At 35.7% G+C, this 22971-nt stretch overlaps 1 protein-coding gene across 2 annotated transcripts in view; it reads right to left on the bottom strand.

Moving 5' to 3' along the window:
* LOC128222482 (trithorax group protein osa-like) overlaps positions 1-22971 on the bottom strand; it is a 60811-nt gene that overhangs the window by 16479 nt on the left and 21361 nt on the right. The window contains exons 4-7 of one of the 2 annotated variants that reach the window (XM_052931503.1): positions 21883-21960; positions 2887-3102; positions 2112-2260; positions 1000-1504 (exon numbers count right to left, since the gene is read on the bottom strand). In XM_052931503.1, the coding sequence (XP_052787463.1) occupies positions 1000-1504; positions 2112-2260; positions 2887-3102; positions 21883-21960 (948 nt within the window). Of the gene's footprint in view, positions 1-999; positions 1505-2111; positions 2261-2886; positions 3103-7720; positions 9921-21882; positions 21961-22971 lie in introns of those variants that run through there. The other variant, XM_052931504.1, reaches the window with a different exon arrangement.

The raw sequence follows: 22971 nt of genomic DNA, 5'->3' as shown, positions 1-22971 counted from the left end.
TGACGTCAGCGGTCTATATCATATTTAAGCCGGTCCGGACCTCGCCAAAATGTAATATGGATCGCTGACGTTATACAACTGGAAAGTTTAGTTTGCCCATTTTTACAACGGCGAAAATGTGTAAACATTATTAGCTTTGTTAAAAAAACCACATATATAGTGCTTTAAAAATATTGAATGGTAATACAAATTGTTCTGTATAACATATGAAATATTTACAGACAATTTCGGGCCATATGGCATATAAGGGCCGGCCAGTCAGCCCCCGAAGATGAATTGACCACGGCTAACGCCTCGGGCCATATGGCATATAAGGGCCGGCCAGTCAGCCCCGAAGATGAATTGACCACGGCTAACGTCTCGGGCCATATGGCATATAAGGGCCAGCCAGTCAGCCCCCGAAGGTGTATTGACCACGGCTAACGTCTCGGGCCATATGGCATATAAGGGCCAGCCAGTCAGCCCCCGAAGGTGAATTGACCACGGCTAACGTCTCGGGACATATGGCATATAAGGGCCAGTCAGTCAGCCCCCGAAGGTAAATTGACCACGGCTAACGCCTCGGGCCATATGGCATATAAGGGCCAGCCAGTCAGCCCCCGTAGGTGAAATGACCACGGCTAACGCCTCGGGCCATATGGCATATAAGGGTCAGCCAGTCAGCCCCCTGGGCCAGCCAGTCAGCCCCCGAAGATGAATTGACCACGGCTAACGCCTCGGTCAATATTGACTTTCGGTGGCTGACTTGCCGGTCCTAATAATGGCATATAACCCTCAGTGTTGTGTAATATTTCTTAAATATTCATACTGATTAATGCCGCCATATGAAACATATTGTAATGACTCGAATAACAATTAATATTTCATATTGATCAAAAACGTTTTAAGGGATACATTTTGATGAATCGAGTTTTTATTTTAATAATATAAGACATCAAAATCAAAGTCACTACACGAAAATGATTAAACTGGAAGGGTATTTTTAATGGTTCTACGTACCTTCTACCACATCATTATTTCCATTTGCAGGTGGTGCTGGTGTAGTTGCTTGTTGCTGATGCTGTTGCTGCTGCTCATATACTTGTTGTCGATGAGGTTTGCCGCTTTGTTGCACTTCTTGGTACGGCGGTTTTGATTGGCTAACAGGTGATGGAATATAAGGCTGATTGTGTGAATTTAGCGCATGCGCTTGAGGTCCAACTTCCGGTTCATGTGGATGAGGTGCAACGCCATGTCCGTGCGCATGCGCATGCGTTTGTTCCGAATGATTTTCAGAAGTTGGATTTGTTTTCGCGGATTTTTGTGTATCAACCATCGGCTCTGAGTATATACTAAATGGATGGGGACTATTCGGGGCCGGGACATTTGGTTCTGCGATTACACCCGGCTGTTTTGGCTGTTGAGGTTGTTGTTGTTGTTTAAGGTCTTGCTTTTTTGTATGTGACGAGAAATGACTGGGGAATCTGTTTCTAGATTCTGCTTGGCTCACTCGTTGTAGCGTATTCTGCAAGAAACAGAGTTGGGCGACATTATAATTTCTCAAACAAAATGTAACACTAGTTTTATTTCAATTGCGAATAAGAGAAATATTTGTTTTGTAAACTACATGCATATGTTTTCTATTATTTTCGATTTATTAAAACATTTTTGCATTTCCGAAGTGATATCTTCCTGGATCCAATATATAAAATATTAGATGCGTACCTTCTCTTCCATCCATTGAAATCGTGAACCGGCCTCAAATAATTACTACTTATGATCGTTAAGAATTAATGTTTTATAATTAAACTGACGTGACGTCACAATCAATTTCCTCCGCCATTTGAACACCCGCAATAAGCTTATTCATTGAGTAATAGATACAGTAGTTCACCTTCAAATATGTCCTATTACAGACGTAAGAAGCCGTTTCACCAATTGTGTCAACTTTTACTGACCGCCCCTACACAGTACTTTCGCCATGTATTGATTTAGTTATGTATGGTATGTCTGTGTTTTTGTACGTTTTGTACTTCTAATTCAGTGTTGTTCCGAGCCTGGTATTGAGTGTCTATAACTGATATTGACCCTCTAGTTTGCATTGTACGTTTATCTGACACACTGCAACTTACCTCGAGTCGAGCAGGTTTAGAAGTAAAGCCCCGTAACTCAGTCTGTTTCTGCACAAGGACGGACTTCGGAGGCATGGAGTAATGGCTACTTCCGGTCCTAGATCCGGTCGTAAAGAGGGACGATGGTGGTGGTGGTCGAGATCTGGCGGCTGTTAATTGAGAACAACATTGACACAAGTAACAATAATAAATGGTAATCAATTCAAGCAGAGGACATTTTGCAAATTTCAATATAAGAAAATATGAATAAATTTGCAGACAGGCATCATTAAAGATGCACTTGCATTTTTAGAAGCATTTTATACATTCAATATATGTCACTTGATGGTTTGTTTGTAAACAAAAGACTAAACTAAATCAGTTGTTGAGTAGCCAAATTGAAATATGTGACAAAAATAGGTCTTATTGAAGTTCACTCATGTTACTAAATATTTTGGCACAAGTTACTGATAATTTTGGCACATGTTACTGATCATGTTGGCACATGTTACTGATTATTTTGAAACATGTTACTGATAATTTTGACACAAGTTACGGATAATTTTGGCACATGTTACCGATAATTTTGACACATGTTACTGATAATTTTGACACAAGTTACTGATAATTTTGGCACATGTTACTGATAACTTTGACACATGTTATTGATAATTTTGGCACATGTTACTGATCATTTTGGCACATGTTACTGATTATTTTGGCACATGTTACTGATAGTTTTGGCGCATGCTACTGATTATTTTGGCACTTGTTACTGATTATTTGTCTCTGTTACCTGATATCTTTTCTTCTGAAGGTGGTTTCGGTGGATGCCAATGACCTTTGTTTCCATGTGGGACTGCTGGGTCGTTGCCATGGTAAAGGTCAGCTCGCCGGAAACGGTGTTTACGTATCTTTGGTAGTTGTGAAATTAGCAATTCGACACCATTATCAAGAACTGGGTGTTCGGGGAGAGACGGTCTTCTTCTTTGTTTGGGAATGAAGCTGTTCGCTGGAAATGTCAACGCAATGAAATACCTTAACCAGGATTGTAAACCCGAACTAATTAAAATGAAAAAAAAAATGTTTGTTGCTGTAAGAATGAAGCGCGTGATCTGGTACTATATAACTCTGGTCCCAATTTCTGGAAACTTCTTTAGTCCCTTAGAACAGGATTAAGCTAATCTCACTATTTTTGTTGTTCTAAAAATGTGTTATATTAACTTCTTCGAGATTTTTTAGAAATTATGTAGGAATATAATCTGTATGATTATCAGAATAAACCATTTTTCATTCATCAAAATCTATTTTCAGTATGTATTTTGGCTAATTGATATAAGCGACATCAGCCTGTTAAGCTTAAGAAGTTTCGAGAAATTGGGGCCTGATTTTCACCAAACATGTTGTATGCGTAAAACTGCACTCTTACAGATTAGCCTTTATATTTTTTTTATTTTTGAATGAGCCATTTTTAAAATGACTTAAAACCAATGAGACAAGACTGCTGACTAAAGATCAGATCATACTTTGTCATATTAACGTTCGAAAAATGATGTTTAATAATGGCTAAAAGCGTTACTAACGTTTTAAGAAAAAAATGATATTTTCGGCAGATTTCAAAACAATTGAGATGCCTTCTATTGTTAATTGTCTTACATCACCATATTGAAGGCATTTATACCAAAATAAGTTGATTCTGAGACAAAAACTAAACAAAAATTAAAACTGTCAATCTTTGAGAGTTAAACCACAGGGGTTTCTCTCGAAAAAAAAATCATATATATATTATATAGACAAGGGGTTGAACTCAAATTTTGCAATCCTGACACAGGTTCGCAAACGGAAACAACGTAGGTAAATGTACCTTTTTCTAGGAAATGACGAATATTAAACGCTATAATTTATTAAAATAACAAAAAATAATCATATTAAATGCGCAATTTTTACCAATGCATTCCTAAGAAGAGCACAAAACACCGAAAATTCCCTCAGCATAGTTAATCTGTCAAAATCGCCATTTTCTGCGCGTGCGTTAAACTTTGTTACGAATTAATTTATTGGCTATTGTAAAAACCACCGCCGTGACGGAGCCAGTCATCAGCCAATGATATCGCTGGATACAACTGGAGTGTGGGAAATCAAAATGGCCGAGGAAAGACAAAAATAAACTCGATGTTTGTTTTTCGCCAATTATAGTGGTGTAAATTATTCAATTACAACGAACAAAGTGGTTGGTGTTCAAATTTATGGTACTTCATCGAACTGGATGTAATCGCACAACTTTACACGCATCGTGATATTTACTGAGGTAATTTCATATATTAGATTTTTGCGAACGTGTGTCCAAATGCGATGATATATGGATTTTTATGGATAATTTAATACTCTGTTGATTTCGGTCTTTTAAAAGTCATTTGTATACTGACATTAGTCACTTTATTTATAACAAAAACATTAATTTAACTGTATTACATTGTTTACATCATTTTTTGGAGGATTGCAAAATTTGAGTTCAACCCCTTGTCTATATAATATATATAAGATTTTTTTTTTCGAGAGAAACCCCTGTGAGTTAAACCCCAGCTGTGGTAGTTTCTCCTGTGGTAGGTTCTCCTTATCTCTCAAAATATACTATATCACTATATTTTTATCAAGGACACGGACATGCGTGTGATATAGTGTCGGCCGTATGGATATTGCTGCCTGTTTAGCGCCGAGGTTTCGGAACAAAACGTACTGGATTAAGTCCTAAGTCCTAAACAGATGGACAAAGCGGAGTTATACAGACGATCTCACGTATCAACCTTTGTTAGGTACGTTTTCTTTGCTCCATTTATAAAGATATACCCACGAATGCCCTACAAACCCTAACCAACAAGCGCTACCTAACATAAAGGTTATATCTTCTATAAGGAATGAGTGGATAAGAAGATAATATATACCCGTTTGTGTGTGCGATTCAATTTCCATTCGGGACATGTAATCTTTCATACTTATTACTTTTTGTGCCAATTTTAAAATTAATTAGAACAAAACTGTTTGCTGCAATGAAAACAGAAGACCAAATATCAAAAAGTGCTTTATAGATCTGCGAGATTGCTGGATTGGACAACCCCTAGTTAAAACGTTACATATATTTTATTACGATTGTAAAGAAAGTTATGATTTCATATACTAAGTCACTCTAGTTGGCACGATGTTGCGTAAGGGTGTGGTCTTTGGTTGTGGGTGAAACTGAGTACCCGTTTAAAACCCACTTGTCCGGCTTGGTCACCATTTATCAAACTCACATTCGCCAAGGTTGGGTATCGAACCCGGGTCGCCTTTTAAAGAAGCGAGTGAGCTAACCTCTGCGCTAACCGGGCAAACCTTATTCTCAAAAAAGCGGTTGCACATGTTGACTAATGCATGCTTGATACGTCATCAATTAATGTGCACACAATTTGCGCAAGTTTAAAGCGTCTGGTAGATATGTTTGATCAATGTCATCTTAATGCACCGTTGAACATGTATTCTTATTTTTGTGTATGATTTCACGTGTTGAAATAGGTTACAACCTTATACTTCAATAAGTTATGTGTTATTTATTGTATGCTTGTTTTACATTAAAAATGATATAATGACATTTACTTGACAATCTACGCAAAATATTTGATTTAGGCCGTAAATGAAATATTTCCAGACGTTCATTTTCAGAGTAAAATAGTCTAAATTTTCATTTTATTCACGCAAAATATGATATTAGTTTACATCGTCACGTATAAACACAAGCTAGTTTCAAAGTTTTCAATGAAAAACATGATATTTATTCAACAAAACGATACACAAAAGGTTTTGGATGTTTATATATTCGCAAACAGATCCTAGCATTCTTTAAGCTGTACTCTAACAGATTGACCGCTTTCACAAAATATTTTTTGTGTCTTGGAATGGACCAATCTTTGCGTAAATATCTGGAAAACAGAGATATAAGACTGGAGACAAAATATCAGATCGCAGCTTTTAATATTTACGTTCAAAAATTTATATTTATGGCTGAACGCGTTACTAACGGTTTAAGAAGAAAATGAGTTTATCGGCATAAAACATCATTTATTTCGATCGTGAACATAACAAATTGCAATCAGTCGTTCCCTGCCTGTTGCTGAATTGGTCGGTCATTTATATATCATAAATAGTTGTATTTGACCTTTTTGTTTAAGGTTTAAACAAATTATTTCCCTTGACTTTGCACTTCGTTGCTGTTGTCTCCCTTTGTTTTAGATTGCTCATGACCTATTTTTTTTAGTAGATAAACATTTAGTTAAAAAGGCTTACTCGAGTTTAGTGACTTAAAAAAGATAAAATGGCAGAATTGATGGTATAACACGGAGGTAAGTACATGCTTTCATATGTAAACATGCAAACCATCATGGGAATAAACACATTACCGAACACTGATAGTTTTCCATTGCTAAAAGTGCGAAATAAATTTGAACTGGAGGTCAAAATGGCGAAAATGTAAAATGTCAACACATACTGAAGTTCGGACGTAATTTTAAGTTCATTTATAAGCTTATCGTTTAATTAATTAAACAAACAAACTCATGTGCAGCCAACTGCAACCGGTTGTCAGCAAGTACCATTAGATACCAGTTTTTAAACCTAATATGGCTAATGAACTTAAAATTGTCTATCAATCATATTTTGGAAATGTAGACATTGTTTACCTTTCCGACACAGAAAAAAACGAAATTTAGTCCCGCCCGGCACATTACAAAATTTACATATAAATAGTATTTGAATGGTTGTTATGATGACAGTAACTGCACCCATAAGAATTTAGATTTTAATTATACAACTCGCGATCCCAGCTCGTTTTAATTGCAGTGACTCAATGAGTTGTCGGAGCAACTTCAACTTGTCACATTAAAATTAAAACTATATTGTGTCCATATCATAAGCGGCGAATCCGTGGTATTGGTAATACACTTGACTGTAAATCCAGGGGTGGCAGATTCGATCCCCGCCACACCACTAAAATATTCTAATCGTCTTCCGGGAGAGACTTTAAATGGGGGTCACGTGTGACAGTGCTATACACTGGTGCACGGTAAAGAACCAGAATATCTATAACCAGGGTTACATGCTGTCTGTGCACTAGGCTCCAAAAACCTAAAATGACTAGCAATCTTATCGGAGCACTCGCCGAATGAGCAAGGCCCGAGTGCGAGTATAAATAAGCTTACATCCCACCACCTCTTAATTAGTTCTAATACCTGTGCTCATGTTTAGAATAAATCACCTTAAGACATTAATCTTTATTTATAATTATTGTAACCTTTTGTATTATCTGTACCATATCGCTATCATCACGTGACGTAGTTTGAAATTTTTTGAAATCCTGAATTTCTACACAGATGTTCACATATTTCTTACACTATACAGAATCATACAAATACAAAGAGTTACAAGTATTTTACTCGTGATAATCCTAGATGATATGACAGAATGACTCAACCCATTGCATTCATGTTGCGAAAAGTGTCATTGATTTTAAATTCCGGAAATGACGTCATTGTAATGTATCCATAAGCTGACTCAATCATTCGATGAATGGCTGAATGGATGTACAAAACACAAAACGTTTTTCAGTTTTATTTTTGTATTACATCTTTTCCCCTCTCTTACTAATTATATTTAAACTCATTGTCATTCATACAAATACATATCGCCGCTAATAAAAAATAAAATGCTCTGAAATAGAAAAAGTATAAATCTGATTAATGGATACAATATATCTTACACACACACGCATACACGCACATACACACAGACGCACGCACAAATGTTAATGCACAAATCACATCCCTGCCCCGCCTGCCATCATCGCCAACATGGGATTCATTCCGAAGCCGGAAGTGGCTCCAGCCCCGCCCCCTAGATCACTGGTTCCGCCACCAAGAAGCCTTGACAACAACGCCATATTCATCATCGAGTCTCCCATTCCTCCGCCGGAAGCCGCTCCCTGCATCCCAATACCGGCGTTAGCTCCACCGAAGGCATTTCCACCCATACCACTAAATCCACCCATTAAACTCGGGTCAGCGACGCCCTGCATCATAGTTTGCATTGGATTTACGCTCTGCATGTTATCCAACTGGTCAGCCATCATGTCCGCCTGGTCCGCTTGAAGATCGGCTGCATTGGCGGCCTCAGTGCTGGTAGCCGTGTTGGCGCTAGGAGTCGGCCGTTTGATGCGCATATTCCTTGCCGCGACCGGGTCAGCGCCAGCACCCAGGAACATTTTGTGAAAGTTGCTTTGAATTTGATTACGTAGCTGACCTAGGTTTGGATAGTTTGGCGTCGGTCGACGGGGAGGCGAGGGGAATCTGTTTAGTGGCTGTGAACTCGGTGGATATGATGAAGAAGAGCGGCCTAAATCTTGCGGATATTGTTGTGAGTTGAATTGTGACCATTGTTGATCTTGCCAGGATTGTTGAGGCGCACTGGATCCGCGGCCCCACCCTTGGTCTCTGGGAGGTACGTCTTGACGCGTGGCTGAACCCCAGCGACCATCAGGACCCTGCGTCCAAGGATCTGTGTTTGATCGACCGCGAGCTCGGTCAGATTGAGGCATCAAACCTGAAGGGTCTGCGCCCCAACTTTGACTGGAAGCCTGAGCCCATGCGTCTCTATACGGTTGATCCCGAGATGGATTTGGGCTCTGTGGCCAACTGTCCACTGAAGTTCCTATCGCTGTTTGGGCATTCGGGTCTGGACTCTGTGACCATGTATCCGTTTGCGAAGGTATTGGTGTAGTTTTCGGGGAGGGCAAGTTTGGCACGTTTGGGTCCGGAATTGGCGGAATATTTGACAATTCAGACGTTGGTTTACTTTTCGGTATCATCGGGGTCGGTTTAGGAGACGTGCCGCCCGCTTGTTTTCTCTGGCCTTGACGCTCAACCTCAACCGGTTCTGGAACTTGCCCCTGATTGGCTGATAGTGGTTTTGCTGTGGTATAAGCCGAATTCCTACGATCTAAGACTCCAGGGTGTTTCATTTGAGGGGATCCTTGTGATGGGGGATAGTTCCATGATGTCTGTGTTTTAGCAGCTGGACTTGAGAGTTGAGGATATGGTATATTGGCTGGTTCTCCCCTAGGTGGTGGCGGTGGGCGTCTCGCCATGGGCGGTTCGGTAGGGTAGGTGTAGGCGTTTGGTTGAGAACCTTGGCTTGATGAAGACTGATACTGCCACTGACCACCGGCGTACGGACCTTGCGTGTCGCGATACGGACCTTGATTTTGATAGGGATTCGGACCTGCGTTGTTTGGATAATTGGGGTATGGTCCACCTGAGGGTTGAACAGCGAATGGGTTACCACCTCCTGGGCGTCTGTGCATCGGCAGGCTCATGCGGGCTTGTGCCTTCATACGATTTCTCCTCTGACGCTGTTCCTCCATTGCTATCAAATTGTCAATAGCGTTGAACTCGCTGCCGCCTGCTCCTGCTGCTGGTGTAACACCTTCTGCGGCCTCTCCTGCCTCAACACCAGTCCCTGCACCCGCTTGCCGGCCACGTACTGGCGGTGCAGCGCCACGGGGATGAAACCTTTTCTGAACACCCGGAAACGCCCCTTGAAAAGCGCCCGGAAACCCACCGCGAAACCCCCGTATGTTTCCCGTAGGTGGGAAGGTAGGATTCGGAGGGTCAGGAGCGTCGGCAGCGGCGGCAGCGCCTGCTCCGAGCCTTTGCAGCAGCATCATCATCTGCAGCATGTTATTTCCTGAACCACTTCCGGTTCCAAGTCCAAACATATTTGGGCTGGACTGTTGGCCACCGAATGCCCCTGCAAATTAAAATGAAAAATGATTGAAAAAGCTAAAACGTTTAAAATTAACGCTTTACTATCGGACTGTCATAAATTGCTTTAAAACCATTTATGTAAATTTAAGTGGTGTTTTAAAAAAGGAACATCATGATCTCATCATCATCATCATCATCATCATCATCATCATCATCATCATCATCATCATCATTTTTCATCATCATCATTTTTCATCATTTGTTAATACATATTAAAGATTTGATAAAGTGTTTATTATTATTATTATTATTATTATTATTATTATTATTATTATTATTATTATTATTATTATTATAATGAATTAATTATTATTATTATTATTATTATTATTATTATTATTATTATTATTATTATTATTATATTTATTGTAATTATTATTATTAATTTTACGAATAACATTAACTAAGTGTTGTGGGTTGCGGTTTTTAATCATCATTATTATTAATTATTATTATTATTAGTAGTAGTAGTAGTATCAAATTTATTATTATTATCAATAATTATTAATTTTATTATATTATTATTAATTTATTAAGAAATGATTATTAATTTTATGAATTTATTTAACTTATACACCGGCTTACATTTTAGATAATTTACGATGCAATCCGATTGCATAAAGTATACAATTCATGTCCCATATTAAAATAACTATAGTAACATTTCTATAACCGTTAAACCGTCACGCCATTTTTGTAAACGTCATACCAAATTAAAAGAGGCATTATCGCTTTTTCATGTACAAAAATATAAAAAGAAATGTTAAAACATAACAAGCTGAATAGGTTAGATATCAAATTTATTGAATTATATAAATTGAAATATTAGAAAATAAAAATCGAAAATAACTGAGGCAATGAAAACAATTTGACTCAAATGCAGTTAACTCCCTTGTCACAGATATCTGTTTGAAAAGCATTTCGTGTGGCACGTTTTTACTACTTAAACATTTATTGACCACATATCTAAACGCCTTGTGATAAAACATCATGGCTTGTAAAACATTACTAGGATTAGATTATAACCTGTATTTCTATCCAATAAAATCTTCTATCGGCCTCCAATAAGTGCTGCACTTTTTAGTAAGTAATTGAAATTGTACCACTTAACGGACATGACGTCATACTTTCGTTTCCTGCATGAAGAATATATGTAATAATCAATGTCAATTAGAAAATATTGGGTGAGCTCTTAATAACTAGAAAATGCTCGATCGCTTCACTCGCTCCCCCTTGCTATTAATTAAAAGCTTACTCGTTATGTTTCAAGTTAATTGACATGAAGTAACATTTTAATGATTAAGAATGGGCGGAGTGAGCGAAGCGGATTTTTGTATCTGATGTGTATCGGATGAGTTGCAATAGGCGGACCTTTAAACACCTGCAAAGGTTGAGATTCTTAATAAGATGTTCTTTCAGCCTACTGCCAGCTATCCGATAGGCACACTCTGCATCATATGCTGCGTTTACAATGTGTCAGCCAATGAGGTTGTATTCTAAGTATGTTAGACTTCGCTCACTTCGCCAATTCTTAATCATAAAGATATTACTTCATGTCATTTAACTTCTACATAGACTTGCATCCATCTTCAATATTGGTGCAAGCAATATGTCAATCGGAACACGTCATCGTAAACGAGCTTGGATGTATATGGACGGTTTACAATGTCAAAATTGTTTGCATTTAACTACGCTTCAACAAAATGCGTATTAATTTCAATTAAGCAATTAATTCTATATTATTTATGCAAGTATATATTTCATTGGAAATCATCTTGAAATAATTACAAATTACATGTTTTAACACTGAAGCTACATTAAAGTATCATTATAAATTGTATGAACTACTTGTTCTAATGCGCCAACATACACCCGAGGTTGCTTTCGATGAAAATGGCCGAGGAGTTCCGAGTGTGCATTAACAGTGCTTTCCGAATGTTTAAATAAATGACTGAAGTGATTAAGTTATTGCAAAGGTATGAGATATACCTTCTACAAATACGTAAACATTTCCATTACTACATCTAGGTTCATCCAATTGCTTGGTTTACATAAGTTATATTCACGAATGTGATAACGATGGTTAAGTAATATGGCGAAGTTTAAGCCATGCGCTCTGTTTTGGCCTGCCTTTTAGCTAATATTACTAAATAGCAGGTTGACTAAGGCCTATTGGAAGCATCTAATTATTCTACTACCTGGTTAATTACACTGTCCAAAAAGTGAAAATTACAGCCATTCAGAAGTGACCACTCAGTGTTATTCACCAGTCAATTGTAACCACGCTCCCCCCCCCCCCCACACCCAAGGTCCGGGGGTATAACGGGGACAGCGGGGGTTAAGGGCCGTGTGATTACCTTCCAGGTGGCCCCGCAGTGCCGAGTGAATGCATTGGTTTTGTTTTCGCGCCGAAAATAGAGGGGAATGGGCCTTACCTATGCATCCCGCGGTTCGAGGGTATTTAGCGGGAATTTTACCAGCAGTTTGTTCCCGCAGGGCAGGGATTTTACTTGGGATTGGCTAAACCGAAAGTTAAAGTCCCCGCTATTCCCCGGACATGGGGGGGGGGGCGTGGTTTCAATTGACTGGTGCATTACAGATGTTGTTGTTTTTTGTAAGCAAATGGCACTTGATCAAAGCATGATTACACCATGTTAATTCATATGCTACTTTCTGTCTGCTAAGATTTGAAGCTGCGTTATTTGTGATTTAAAAATACGTGCTGAACATGCTGGATTCATTTGATCTTCTTTCTTGATTATTTTTTCCCCGCACTTTTTGTACTTCTACAGACCATATCACTTAATCGAAAACATACGCCGTGGTTATGTTCTACCATTTTTATTTTTTTTCTAATAAGAAGCGTAACCTCTTTTCTAAGGTTGTTTCACGTTTAGTACAGAAGTGATACGTATAAATCAGTATAACATCGCGTGCAAATTGGTCAATGAATATTGGAATGTTTATTTAGTGGTCTTTAACCTTAAAATGAACATTTAAACCTTAATAATAACTATGAATATTCAAATGTTGACAACTGTTATTACAAATTTTGCTTCATTGCTGTCACATTATATTACAATTGCAACTTTTGTTGATATACAAAAACACCAAAAATATCTATCTAACATGGTGTAATGGATATGGTCGCCGATTGCTAACTGAGAGAAAAATGCGGGTTGGTCCCTGGTACCCCCTACTTTGAATATTATTTTTAATCATTAATTGTCTAAAATTAATTGAATTTCATAAGTTATCACCGTGGTTATTCTTACCATATTTATCAAAACAAAGCTATATTTTCATTAAATAATACATCAGCTTATGGGCCATGGTTTATGATATAACATTTAGAACTTTGCGTTTCAAGTCACCCATTTGTGTTTACATTAAGAAATGTGTTAAATATTCATTAAGTTGTTGTGTATTCATATGTCCAACTAATGTTGTTATCAATTATTGTTGTAAACACGAAGTAGCAGTATTAAGGTTATAACTCATGCAAGTGGTCAGGCCATACCGAAGTTATGCTTTGCTTAGTGTCAGGTTCTGATTTAAATTGATATATATCTGTGTTAGGAAAACAACAACAAGCAAACGAATTTCCATAGAAAATACGAAGATAATAAGTATCTTCCATGGCCGTTCGTGTAAGACAGGTCATCCATACCCGGGCGTAGGGTGTTTTGCAGAACCTGTTGAAGTTACGCGACATGGTAAGAAATGGCCAAATATTTGGATCAACATACTTATCCGGGGTGGAATAAAATACTATATTTACAACGAATGTATATAACAAACAAAAACAAACTTATCGTTATCAATTTAACAAAGTTTTGAACAAAAGGTCAAACGATTTTTGGGCTTAATTATTTTTAATTTTCATTTTGAAGACTGAAAACGTTCCCGCCCAATGACATAGAATTATTTTTGTGTGGCCTAATTGAGATGCTGGTGTACAAATATGACAGCCCGCCTGTCAAGATAAGGAAAATAAATTATGAAAAATACAACAAATGTTTTTTTCTGGCTGTATTGTTGACAGACCATATCTAGCCAGGCGTGTACAGCAGTTAAGAAGCTTTAAATTAGCTTAATAAATTGAAACATTATGTTTGATTTAGTTTGTGGATTTGTAAGGAAACCAATACATGACATAACAATGGTACTGGTTGTTTTCACATTTTGTATCAATAAATTAACAAATCAATACATAGTTGTTGTTGTTTTCAATCTATATATACAGTATGCTACTTTTAAATGTACATGTAAACATTCCTTAAGAAGCCATTTGACTGTTTCGATGAAATCCCACTAAAAGCTGCACTCTCACAGATTGAACATTTTGACAACTTTTTTACTTTTTGTCTTGGAACGAGCCAATTTTTGTGGAAATCCATGGAAACCAGTTATATAAGATTGCTGACAAATAATAGATCGCAGATTTTTATATTTAAGTTCAAGAAATGATTTTTTATGCATTTTCTTAAACCGTTAGTAACGGTTTAAGCCATAAAATATTAATTTTCGAACGGAAATATAAAAATCTGCGACCTGATCTTTTGTCAGCAGTCTTATATTATTGGAGTGCAGATATTTACGCAAAAATTTGCCCTTTCCACGACAAAAAATAAAAAAAGTTGTAAAAAAGGTAAATCTGTGAGAGTGCAGCTTGAAGATATTATTTTTGAAACATAAAAAAACATACAAATAACCATATCAATTTCCGATGTTAACACATAAATCAAATTGAAAGGAAAGCAGTATAATGATATTTTTTTTCACTTTACCAGCATTGTACTTTCTCTATTAAATGTTGAACCTACTTCATGACACAGCTACTATGTCTGCCCATTTGTTGCTTGCTTTGCAATCCGGTCAAAGGGGTACTAGGAAGCATGATAGATGTTAAATTCAACCAGTTTTTATTCTCTTTTGCGTGACTATAAACAAATTCACTGACAAAGTCTTAATTATTTGCCATGTTTTGGCATGTCCTAAGTATCAGCGTGTACGATAGTTTGAAATAAGTAGATACCAAAGAAATATACAATTGCTAAAGCAGGAGAAATACTGGAGACTGCAAACTAAATATAGCTTCTAATAAGCATATCAGGTATTAAAGCTGCACTCTTACAGATATACCGTTTTTATAACTTTTTCTTTGCGCAAATATCTGCAAACCAATGATAAAAGATTGCTGACAAAAGATCAGATCGCAAATGTTTATATTTCCTTTCGAAAATTAATGTTTAATCGCTTAAACCGTTAGTAACGGTTTAAGAAAAAATCATAAAACATCAACTTTTGAACTTAAATATTAAAATCTGAGATTTTTTTTTTTGTCAGCAGTCTTATATAAATGGTTTACATGCATTTTCGCAAAAACTGGCTCGTTCCGAGACTTACAATAAAAAAGTTGTCAAAACGTTCAATCTGTGAGAGTGCAGCTTTAACGGTAATTAGCTGAATATTGTCACCCACTGTGTTAATGCACCAATGGATATCTCATTACATTTTATACAAGATTCTGTTAAATTTAATTAACATGAAATTTCCTAAATTACATGACTAAAGATGATAAGGAAGTGTTCAAATATGCCTATCAATTCACTTTGTGGTTTTGAATGGTATCAGCATGTCACTTAAAAAAACAATGACGCATATTTGTCAATTAGTATGAGATTATACGTAATTAGTTCATAACAGCTATGTATTAATTGCATTAGATTTAATATGCGGAAATATTATAAATGCGAATATGTCTATCCGTTCCCTTTGTGGTTTTGAATGGTATTAAAACGTCACTTCAAAAAGCAATGAAATATACTTGTCAATTAATCTGAGAACATACGTATATATTTTTAAAACAGTCTTGTTTTTATTAAAATTAATTTATGCGGGAATATCATATACAGGAAATTGCCTTTCAATTCTCTCTGAGATTTTGAATAGTATTAAAACTTACTTGTTAATTAATCTGAGATTATACGTAAATATTTCAAAACAGCCATGTATTAATTGCATTTGATTTGATTAATATGCGGACATATTATAAATGCAAAATTGCCGTTCAATTTACTTTGAGGTTTTGAATAGTATTAAAACGTCACTTCAAAAAGCAATGAAATAAATTTGTCAATTAATCTGAGATTATACGTAAATATTTCAAAACAGCATTGTATTAATTGCAATTAATTTATGCGGAAATATGATCTATACGAATATACCAATCAATTCACTTTGTGGTTAAGAATGGCATGAAAACATCAATTAAAAGACATTGATATATACTGATCTGTTTTTACTGAGGTTATTAATATATATCATGTGTTTCCGGTTTGAATCGGACAATCTGACCCGAGTGAATGCACGTAAGCAGGAAACGAGGATTGCCGATATTGTAAATCGAAAATATCGGGTCATTCGGAGATCATTTTTATCGAAAACAACCTCGGATGTATTTGGCCGTTTTACATACTCAGAAATCGGTGTGTGTCCGCTGCAAGTAGATTGCGTAATAATTTTATCTAGCAGTTAAACTTTATGACTTTACTCTTGGGAATCTTAATTATGTATGCAATAAAACTCTTCACTGGCAATCAATTTTAATTAAGATCAACAAATACAAGCTAAAACACTTCATTCAGTTGATGATATAATTAAAAAAACTACGAACCACTTCTACTGATGTACCGGCATACATCCGAGATTGTTTCGATAAAAATGGCCGAGGTGCTCCGAATGAAATTGGTTGTTCTTGAAAACTCCATCTTTTCCTTCAATGCCTTTTTTATATCATAATACTAGTTTTCTAAACCATACATTCGGAACATCTCGGCCATTTTCCATCGAAAACATCCTCAACAATGTGTGTCGGTACATCAGTAGCCGTACTCTGTAAATGTTTAAATTGATCACCAGTAAAATGTATTATTGCATAAAAAAATCCAAAGAGCAAAGTAATTAAGATTAACTTCTAAAGTAAAATTACTACGCGATGCGGCGTAGTTCATTTTAAAGATTTCTGACATTGTAAACCGTCCATATACATCGGAGGTTGTTTTCGATGGAAAATGGTCGAGGAGTTCCGAATAATAAATCATATAGTAAAAAAAATGATGTGCTGCGTTGCTTGCTGCGAGTGACTCATCTGGCCAGATGTACTTTCCAGGACGCCCAGTTTCATTGGAAATGCCTAGGGATGTGCTAGAAGTGCATATTACACCAATTTGAAAGTGCCGACTCATTGGCACATGCCTTTTTGGTTCTAATCGACACATGACAGTGATTCAAGGCATGGTTATACCATCTCAGACCATTGGCTACCTTACGTATTTATTTGCTTTGAAGCTAAATGGTTTATGATTTCAAAAACAGACTGAACATGCTGGGTCTACTTGAGCTACTTTTTATTTGTCACATTTTCACCGCAAGTGTTTTTCCTCATACACTGGCTATAATCATTTAACCGAATCAAAGTGGTTACGGTCAACCGACTGTATTCTTCTTATTCAACCAATTTCTTTTTCTAACGTCGTTTAATTTTTAGTAGGCTAGTGGAGCTTTCTCCCCATAGTAGAAATCAGTTTTATCTTGCATGCAGCTCTCTAGAATATATGGGAACTTTATTAAGTGGTCTTTGACCATTAAATATACGTTTCTAGTTCAGAACAGCCATGTATTAGTTGTACACATGTAATTGATTTATGCGCATATTGATTAGGTCACGTGCTACAGGGCAATATGTCGTCATGCAAGCGTTATTAATAACATTAGCTATTTATAGATATTGAATTAATTAGAATGTTAGTTTTTTTCTATTAGTTGACGATAAAATTTCGAGTGTTTTTTGTCATTTTTTCCGTATTAATTCTCTGAAAACAAATGCGACGCTACATGGTTTTATTTGAAAGAGATATAGATGTATATCAACGAACAAAACAAAACATGTCCGTAATAAAATAAAAACGGTTTAATTATTGCAATAATTCTAACAAAGGTCGAACAAAATCATTAAAGGAAATCAGCATTAACTATAATGTGCTTTTGGCCCAGGTTGTAAAAACCGACCCAGTGGCAGTGTAAGCTAGAAACGAGGCTGTCGTGAGCGAGGGTTCGAATTTTTTTATCCGAACCGGAAACTCTTATGAATATGTTTTGTTAAAACATAAAAGAATTCATTGTGTAAACTAAAAAGGTGCAATAAGCTTAGCTTTGTGTATTGCACCAAATATCTCAGGCGACGTTGCTTACTGACATCATAAGGCGTATTTCAGTCGAATGTTTTTGCAAAGTAGTTCCTCTAAAATTGTGTTCATAAATATGATTAATTTTCTATTTGTGATTAAATTTCTTGTAGAAATATCGATTTGTTCGCGCTCAATTCAAACGCCTTTCATTACTTTCCATAAGTAACTAAAAAAAGAGGAATATTGTCTGGCATGTGGTGGGTTTGGGGGAATTTACCAACATCATATCTACCGGAAATGCCTATCCGGTGTGCAAGAATACATAATCCAATTCTAAAATACATTATGTGAATGTTCGATCGCTGGTGACCACATATTATTTTGATAGCATGTGAAAAGGGGTTTCACTTATAAAAACAGAAAATGTAAAAATCAAACCGAAACAAATTAATTAAACAAATTTGGCTTTTTAATAAGTATCCCGTAAGTATATATCATTTTTACTCCTAAATTCAGTTGAAACAAAGAGCAAACATGAAACAAATACATAAAAAACGTAATTATATTTAGGTTAATGTCTTTTTGTTAATGATTGATATATTAGTAATCAATGATACATTTAGAACTACAGGGACATATCATATTAGTAATCGCCAATCATAAACCTTTCAAAGTATATTAAAATTATTTGGGGTAACCGGACATAAAAATTAAAATGCGTTATCATACCCCTAACTTAATTGTAGGTCAGAAACCTCAAGTAAAAACACCGAACCATCTTAAATAAAAGTTATAAATATACATGTTAAATCAATATGCAGCAAATATTTACTGTGTATGAAATGTTTGTTATAAAGTAAAAATAGGCGTTAAAGGGACTTGTCCACATTTTATTTGGTCAGACATCGAGCAAATCAGTTTCGGGTTAAATGTGAACGAATTGCTTGAATAGATATATAAATAAATTTATTCATTTTTGTAATTCTTATTTGAAACAAAAATGCGCTCTTTTGTCAAAAATCGTACGGCTTCAAAATGCACAATTCTGATTCACACGCATATTTGCAAATTGCTTTTCGGTTCATTAAAGTAAGTACAATAATTTAATTTGAACATACTTTAAATAATGTGTTGCCAACATAAAATATGTGAATTAGCCCCTTGAGAAGAATATATGAACAAAAACTTACATAGTTCCACAAGGCATCCATCGTTGTTGTTTCAGCATTCATGTATTGCTGTATTATCGCTCAAATAGATTCGGCGTAAAAACGCGGAAATTTTGAATGGTAAAATCGAAAAATATTACAGCGTTTTGCCTTCCAATCCATATCGCGGGAATAAAATAATTATCCATCATAAGCATCGTAAAAGTTCCATACATTTATTCGCCTTTAGTAAAATAAACGTTTGACTAGAATTAAGGTTTCATTTTGAAAAAGAAAGGATTTTTTTTTAAATTCAATTTAGGTTTTCTTCCTTCGCTTTTGAACAATCTGTTTCCTTGGAAACATCGAAATATCGTCTGTATATACGTGATGCATGCCACATTCGTTAGATGCATTCATATGTAAGTTGTTAATGTCAGGTTAGTGATTGCTATAAAGTACAACAGGATATAAAAGATGGAACACTAGGAAGCAGCAACGTTCAGAAAACTTTTAAAAATATAACACTACGACACAATCATATTAAACAACAACCTGGAAGAATGGTAGTTACATAGTACTTAAACTTTTTCCAATACATATGACTATGGTTGTCATGGTGTCACAGAGCACACAGCTAATAGAGGATGCGAAATTAAGTGGTATGCACTGAAGGTCATTGGTACGTTTTTTTCTGAAGAACATCTTTGATATGACGCCGAAACTGATAATTCAGAATTTACTATTCACCCCGCATGTCACCATCATCAAGTCGTAAGAGTTGTTATATCCGGCCTGGGAGTAAGTGAGTTAAGTAAGCGGTCACCAAGCCTGACAATCGGGTGTCCATCGGGTATTCACCCACCTCCCCCTACACTAGACCACACACTCGCGTTAAACTAACTCGTGTCTGCCCTGTTATCATATGCATACTTATTTCAGCTTGTCGACGTTTACTCATTGACTAGGGATGGTATTCAATATAAAAGTCATATATTATTGACATAATTGACATTACTCGTTTTATTGGTGATCTATTTATACCACGCAATCCAAATCGCTACATCAATCTTAAATCCAATTTTGTATACTACCTCATGAGTATATATTTGATAGTGTATTTCGCAGAGTTATTTGTGCTATTAATAAGTATGTACACGTACATTTCCTTTTTAGGATTGATTTTTTTGCGTTGTTCATGTGGTCGTGTGTTTATGTTTCATAAAAAAATCAGGAGGGCACGTTGGCCAATACATCTAACAAATTTTGAAGGCTCTTGTGTTGATACTTCGTTGGACCACTGACGTTGTACTGACAAAATCAGAGCGGGACATTGAACGTTATGTTGTTACTGTACGAACGAGTGGATTAAGATATATAATAGTATATCACATTATTCTGTAAGACATAAAATATGTAAATGAAAAAGTATGCTGTTTTGAAAATCACACCATTTCACGAATTCCTTTGGGGTCATTCAGGTTATGACTATTTCTAAAGGCATGCACGATGCATTATTTAAAGTATATTAGCCTAATGCTTATAGTTAGTTAAATCTATTTTCAACGGTTTTGAACATGAGCTATATCCCGTACATGTATACATGTATAAAACGTAGAAAATAACCTCCGAATCCTCCAAATAAAGAGTCAAAATTAGGTGTTGAGAACATGGAACCGAATGGATCAAATCCTGAGCCCAGGTCAAAGCCTCCTGTGAATCATGACAGCAATTATATTAAATGGTTTTCTACATGCACACATAAACAATGTCAGTTTATATAGTAGCTCAAATGATGTTAACATGTAACTATATAGACACACGTATCTTACATTTCAAGGGGAATAGAATATTAACACAGTTATGTTCTTCATTACTTATAACAACTTTCTGTCCTTCATTGAAATCGAAAATACGCCGGTACATTTTGGTAAAACACAAAACACATGTTCCACTAGAATCACCGTCCACCAGTACTCTCAGTGCTTTGATTAAAGCAAGCTGTATATAAGCGGAAAGCGACAGTAGTCAGTATTGCAACGTATGTTAAAAGTCAGTATTTTAACACGTCGATCAGGCAAGCTAGTTTCCAACGAACTAAAAATAATCTGGCCCCGATTTCTCGAGACTTCGAAAGTCTTTACAGGATGAAACTAAGCTCATTACTTTTGTTTTTCCATAATTTGCATTTTTTACGTCTTTAAGAATTTTAGACTTCAAATAGTAATTATTTTTATGATAAAATCAAAAAAAAATTATAAATCAAAATCAAATTTAATTATGTATAAGTTGGAATTTAAATAAGTTCAAAAAGCTACTTAAGCCTGTCAACATTAAGAAGTTTCGAGAAATCGGGGCCTGTTCTTCTGTTACGACCAGTCTTGTGTATTACACTTCCATATTACAGTTTACACGTATGTAACTCTTTTTCCATATTTAATACCATGATTAAGTTCATAGCAAAATTACTATGTTGTTGACCAACCAAGTATTCACTTAAACACATGATAGTGTTTGTGTTAATAGAAACCACCTTTATATAGCAACAATATGATATACACATACATTGTTTCTGGGAAATAAACAAGAACATGTTAGCACCTACCTCCAGATGGAAGACCGAACATGTTAACTTGAGGTGTTGGCGGTAGATTTCTTGTGATTTGAGTCAGGTCATAGGGAGCTGTAAAAATGAAAAAAAAACTCTTTATTTATAATTGGGATTTTTCGGTGTATTTACCACGTGGTTAAAGTTAGTCAAAATGTTCATTGATTGGTCAATAACTACCAAGTAGTTACTGCTGACCAATGAAATGCATGTGCAAAATAAACGACATGAAATTGGCACGTTTTCTTTGTGAAAATGAAAATAAAAATAATAATACACTGTCTAATCATTTTCGGTTTGGCTGAATTAGGCATTAGGCTATTGGCATTAAAAATAATTATAATTTTACAAAATCATAATTTGCACTTGAGTTATTCCATATATAGTAATAATGGCAACACGAATTAACTTTCGCAATTATTTTCCTTTAATCTATGACATTGGAATTATATTATCATTGTCTTATAAATCACATGTAATTAAGTCATACAACTATGTTCCATGTATATATGTACATAATCGATCACTCTTATAAATATGTCTATGCATATGTATATTATGTAATGCCATGTTCAATTTCTTCTTCAAAGGAGGAAATAAAAATTATCTATCTATCTATCTTTCTTTGTGGTCCTCTCGGAACTCTTCGATCATTTTCCACCGAAAACAACCTCGAATGTATGCCGGTACATTAGTAGAGGTAGTTCGTTATTTTTATAAAAATAATATTAAATTACAGTAGTGTTTCAAAGTGTATTTGATACTACTAAGTTTAAATTGATTGCCAGTGAAGTGTATTTTTTCATAAATACTTCAAATTCCTAACAGTAAAGTCATTAAATTTAGATGCTAAATTGAAAATACTACACAATCTACTTGCAGCTCAATAAAACTATAAATTTTCTGGCATTGTAAATCGTCCATATACATCCCAGGTTGTTTTCGATGGAAAATGACCGAAAAGTTCCTTATTTTTTGTGGTCTTATCAAAAAGCGTTTTCACTACGCAACTAACCTCGTTTATGGTATATGCAAAAGTTACTAACTATATTGTTGAATTTATTACAAACTGAGCAACAAATACGA

This window comes from Mya arenaria, chromosome 16 (assembly GCF_026914265.1).
Source record: "Mya arenaria isolate MELC-2E11 chromosome 16, ASM2691426v1".
Lineage (NCBI taxonomy): Eukaryota > Metazoa > Mollusca > Bivalvia > Myida > Myidae > Mya > Mya arenaria.
The sequence above is the reverse complement of the archived record's forward strand: the minus strand, read 5'-3'. Positions and strand labels throughout refer to the sequence as shown.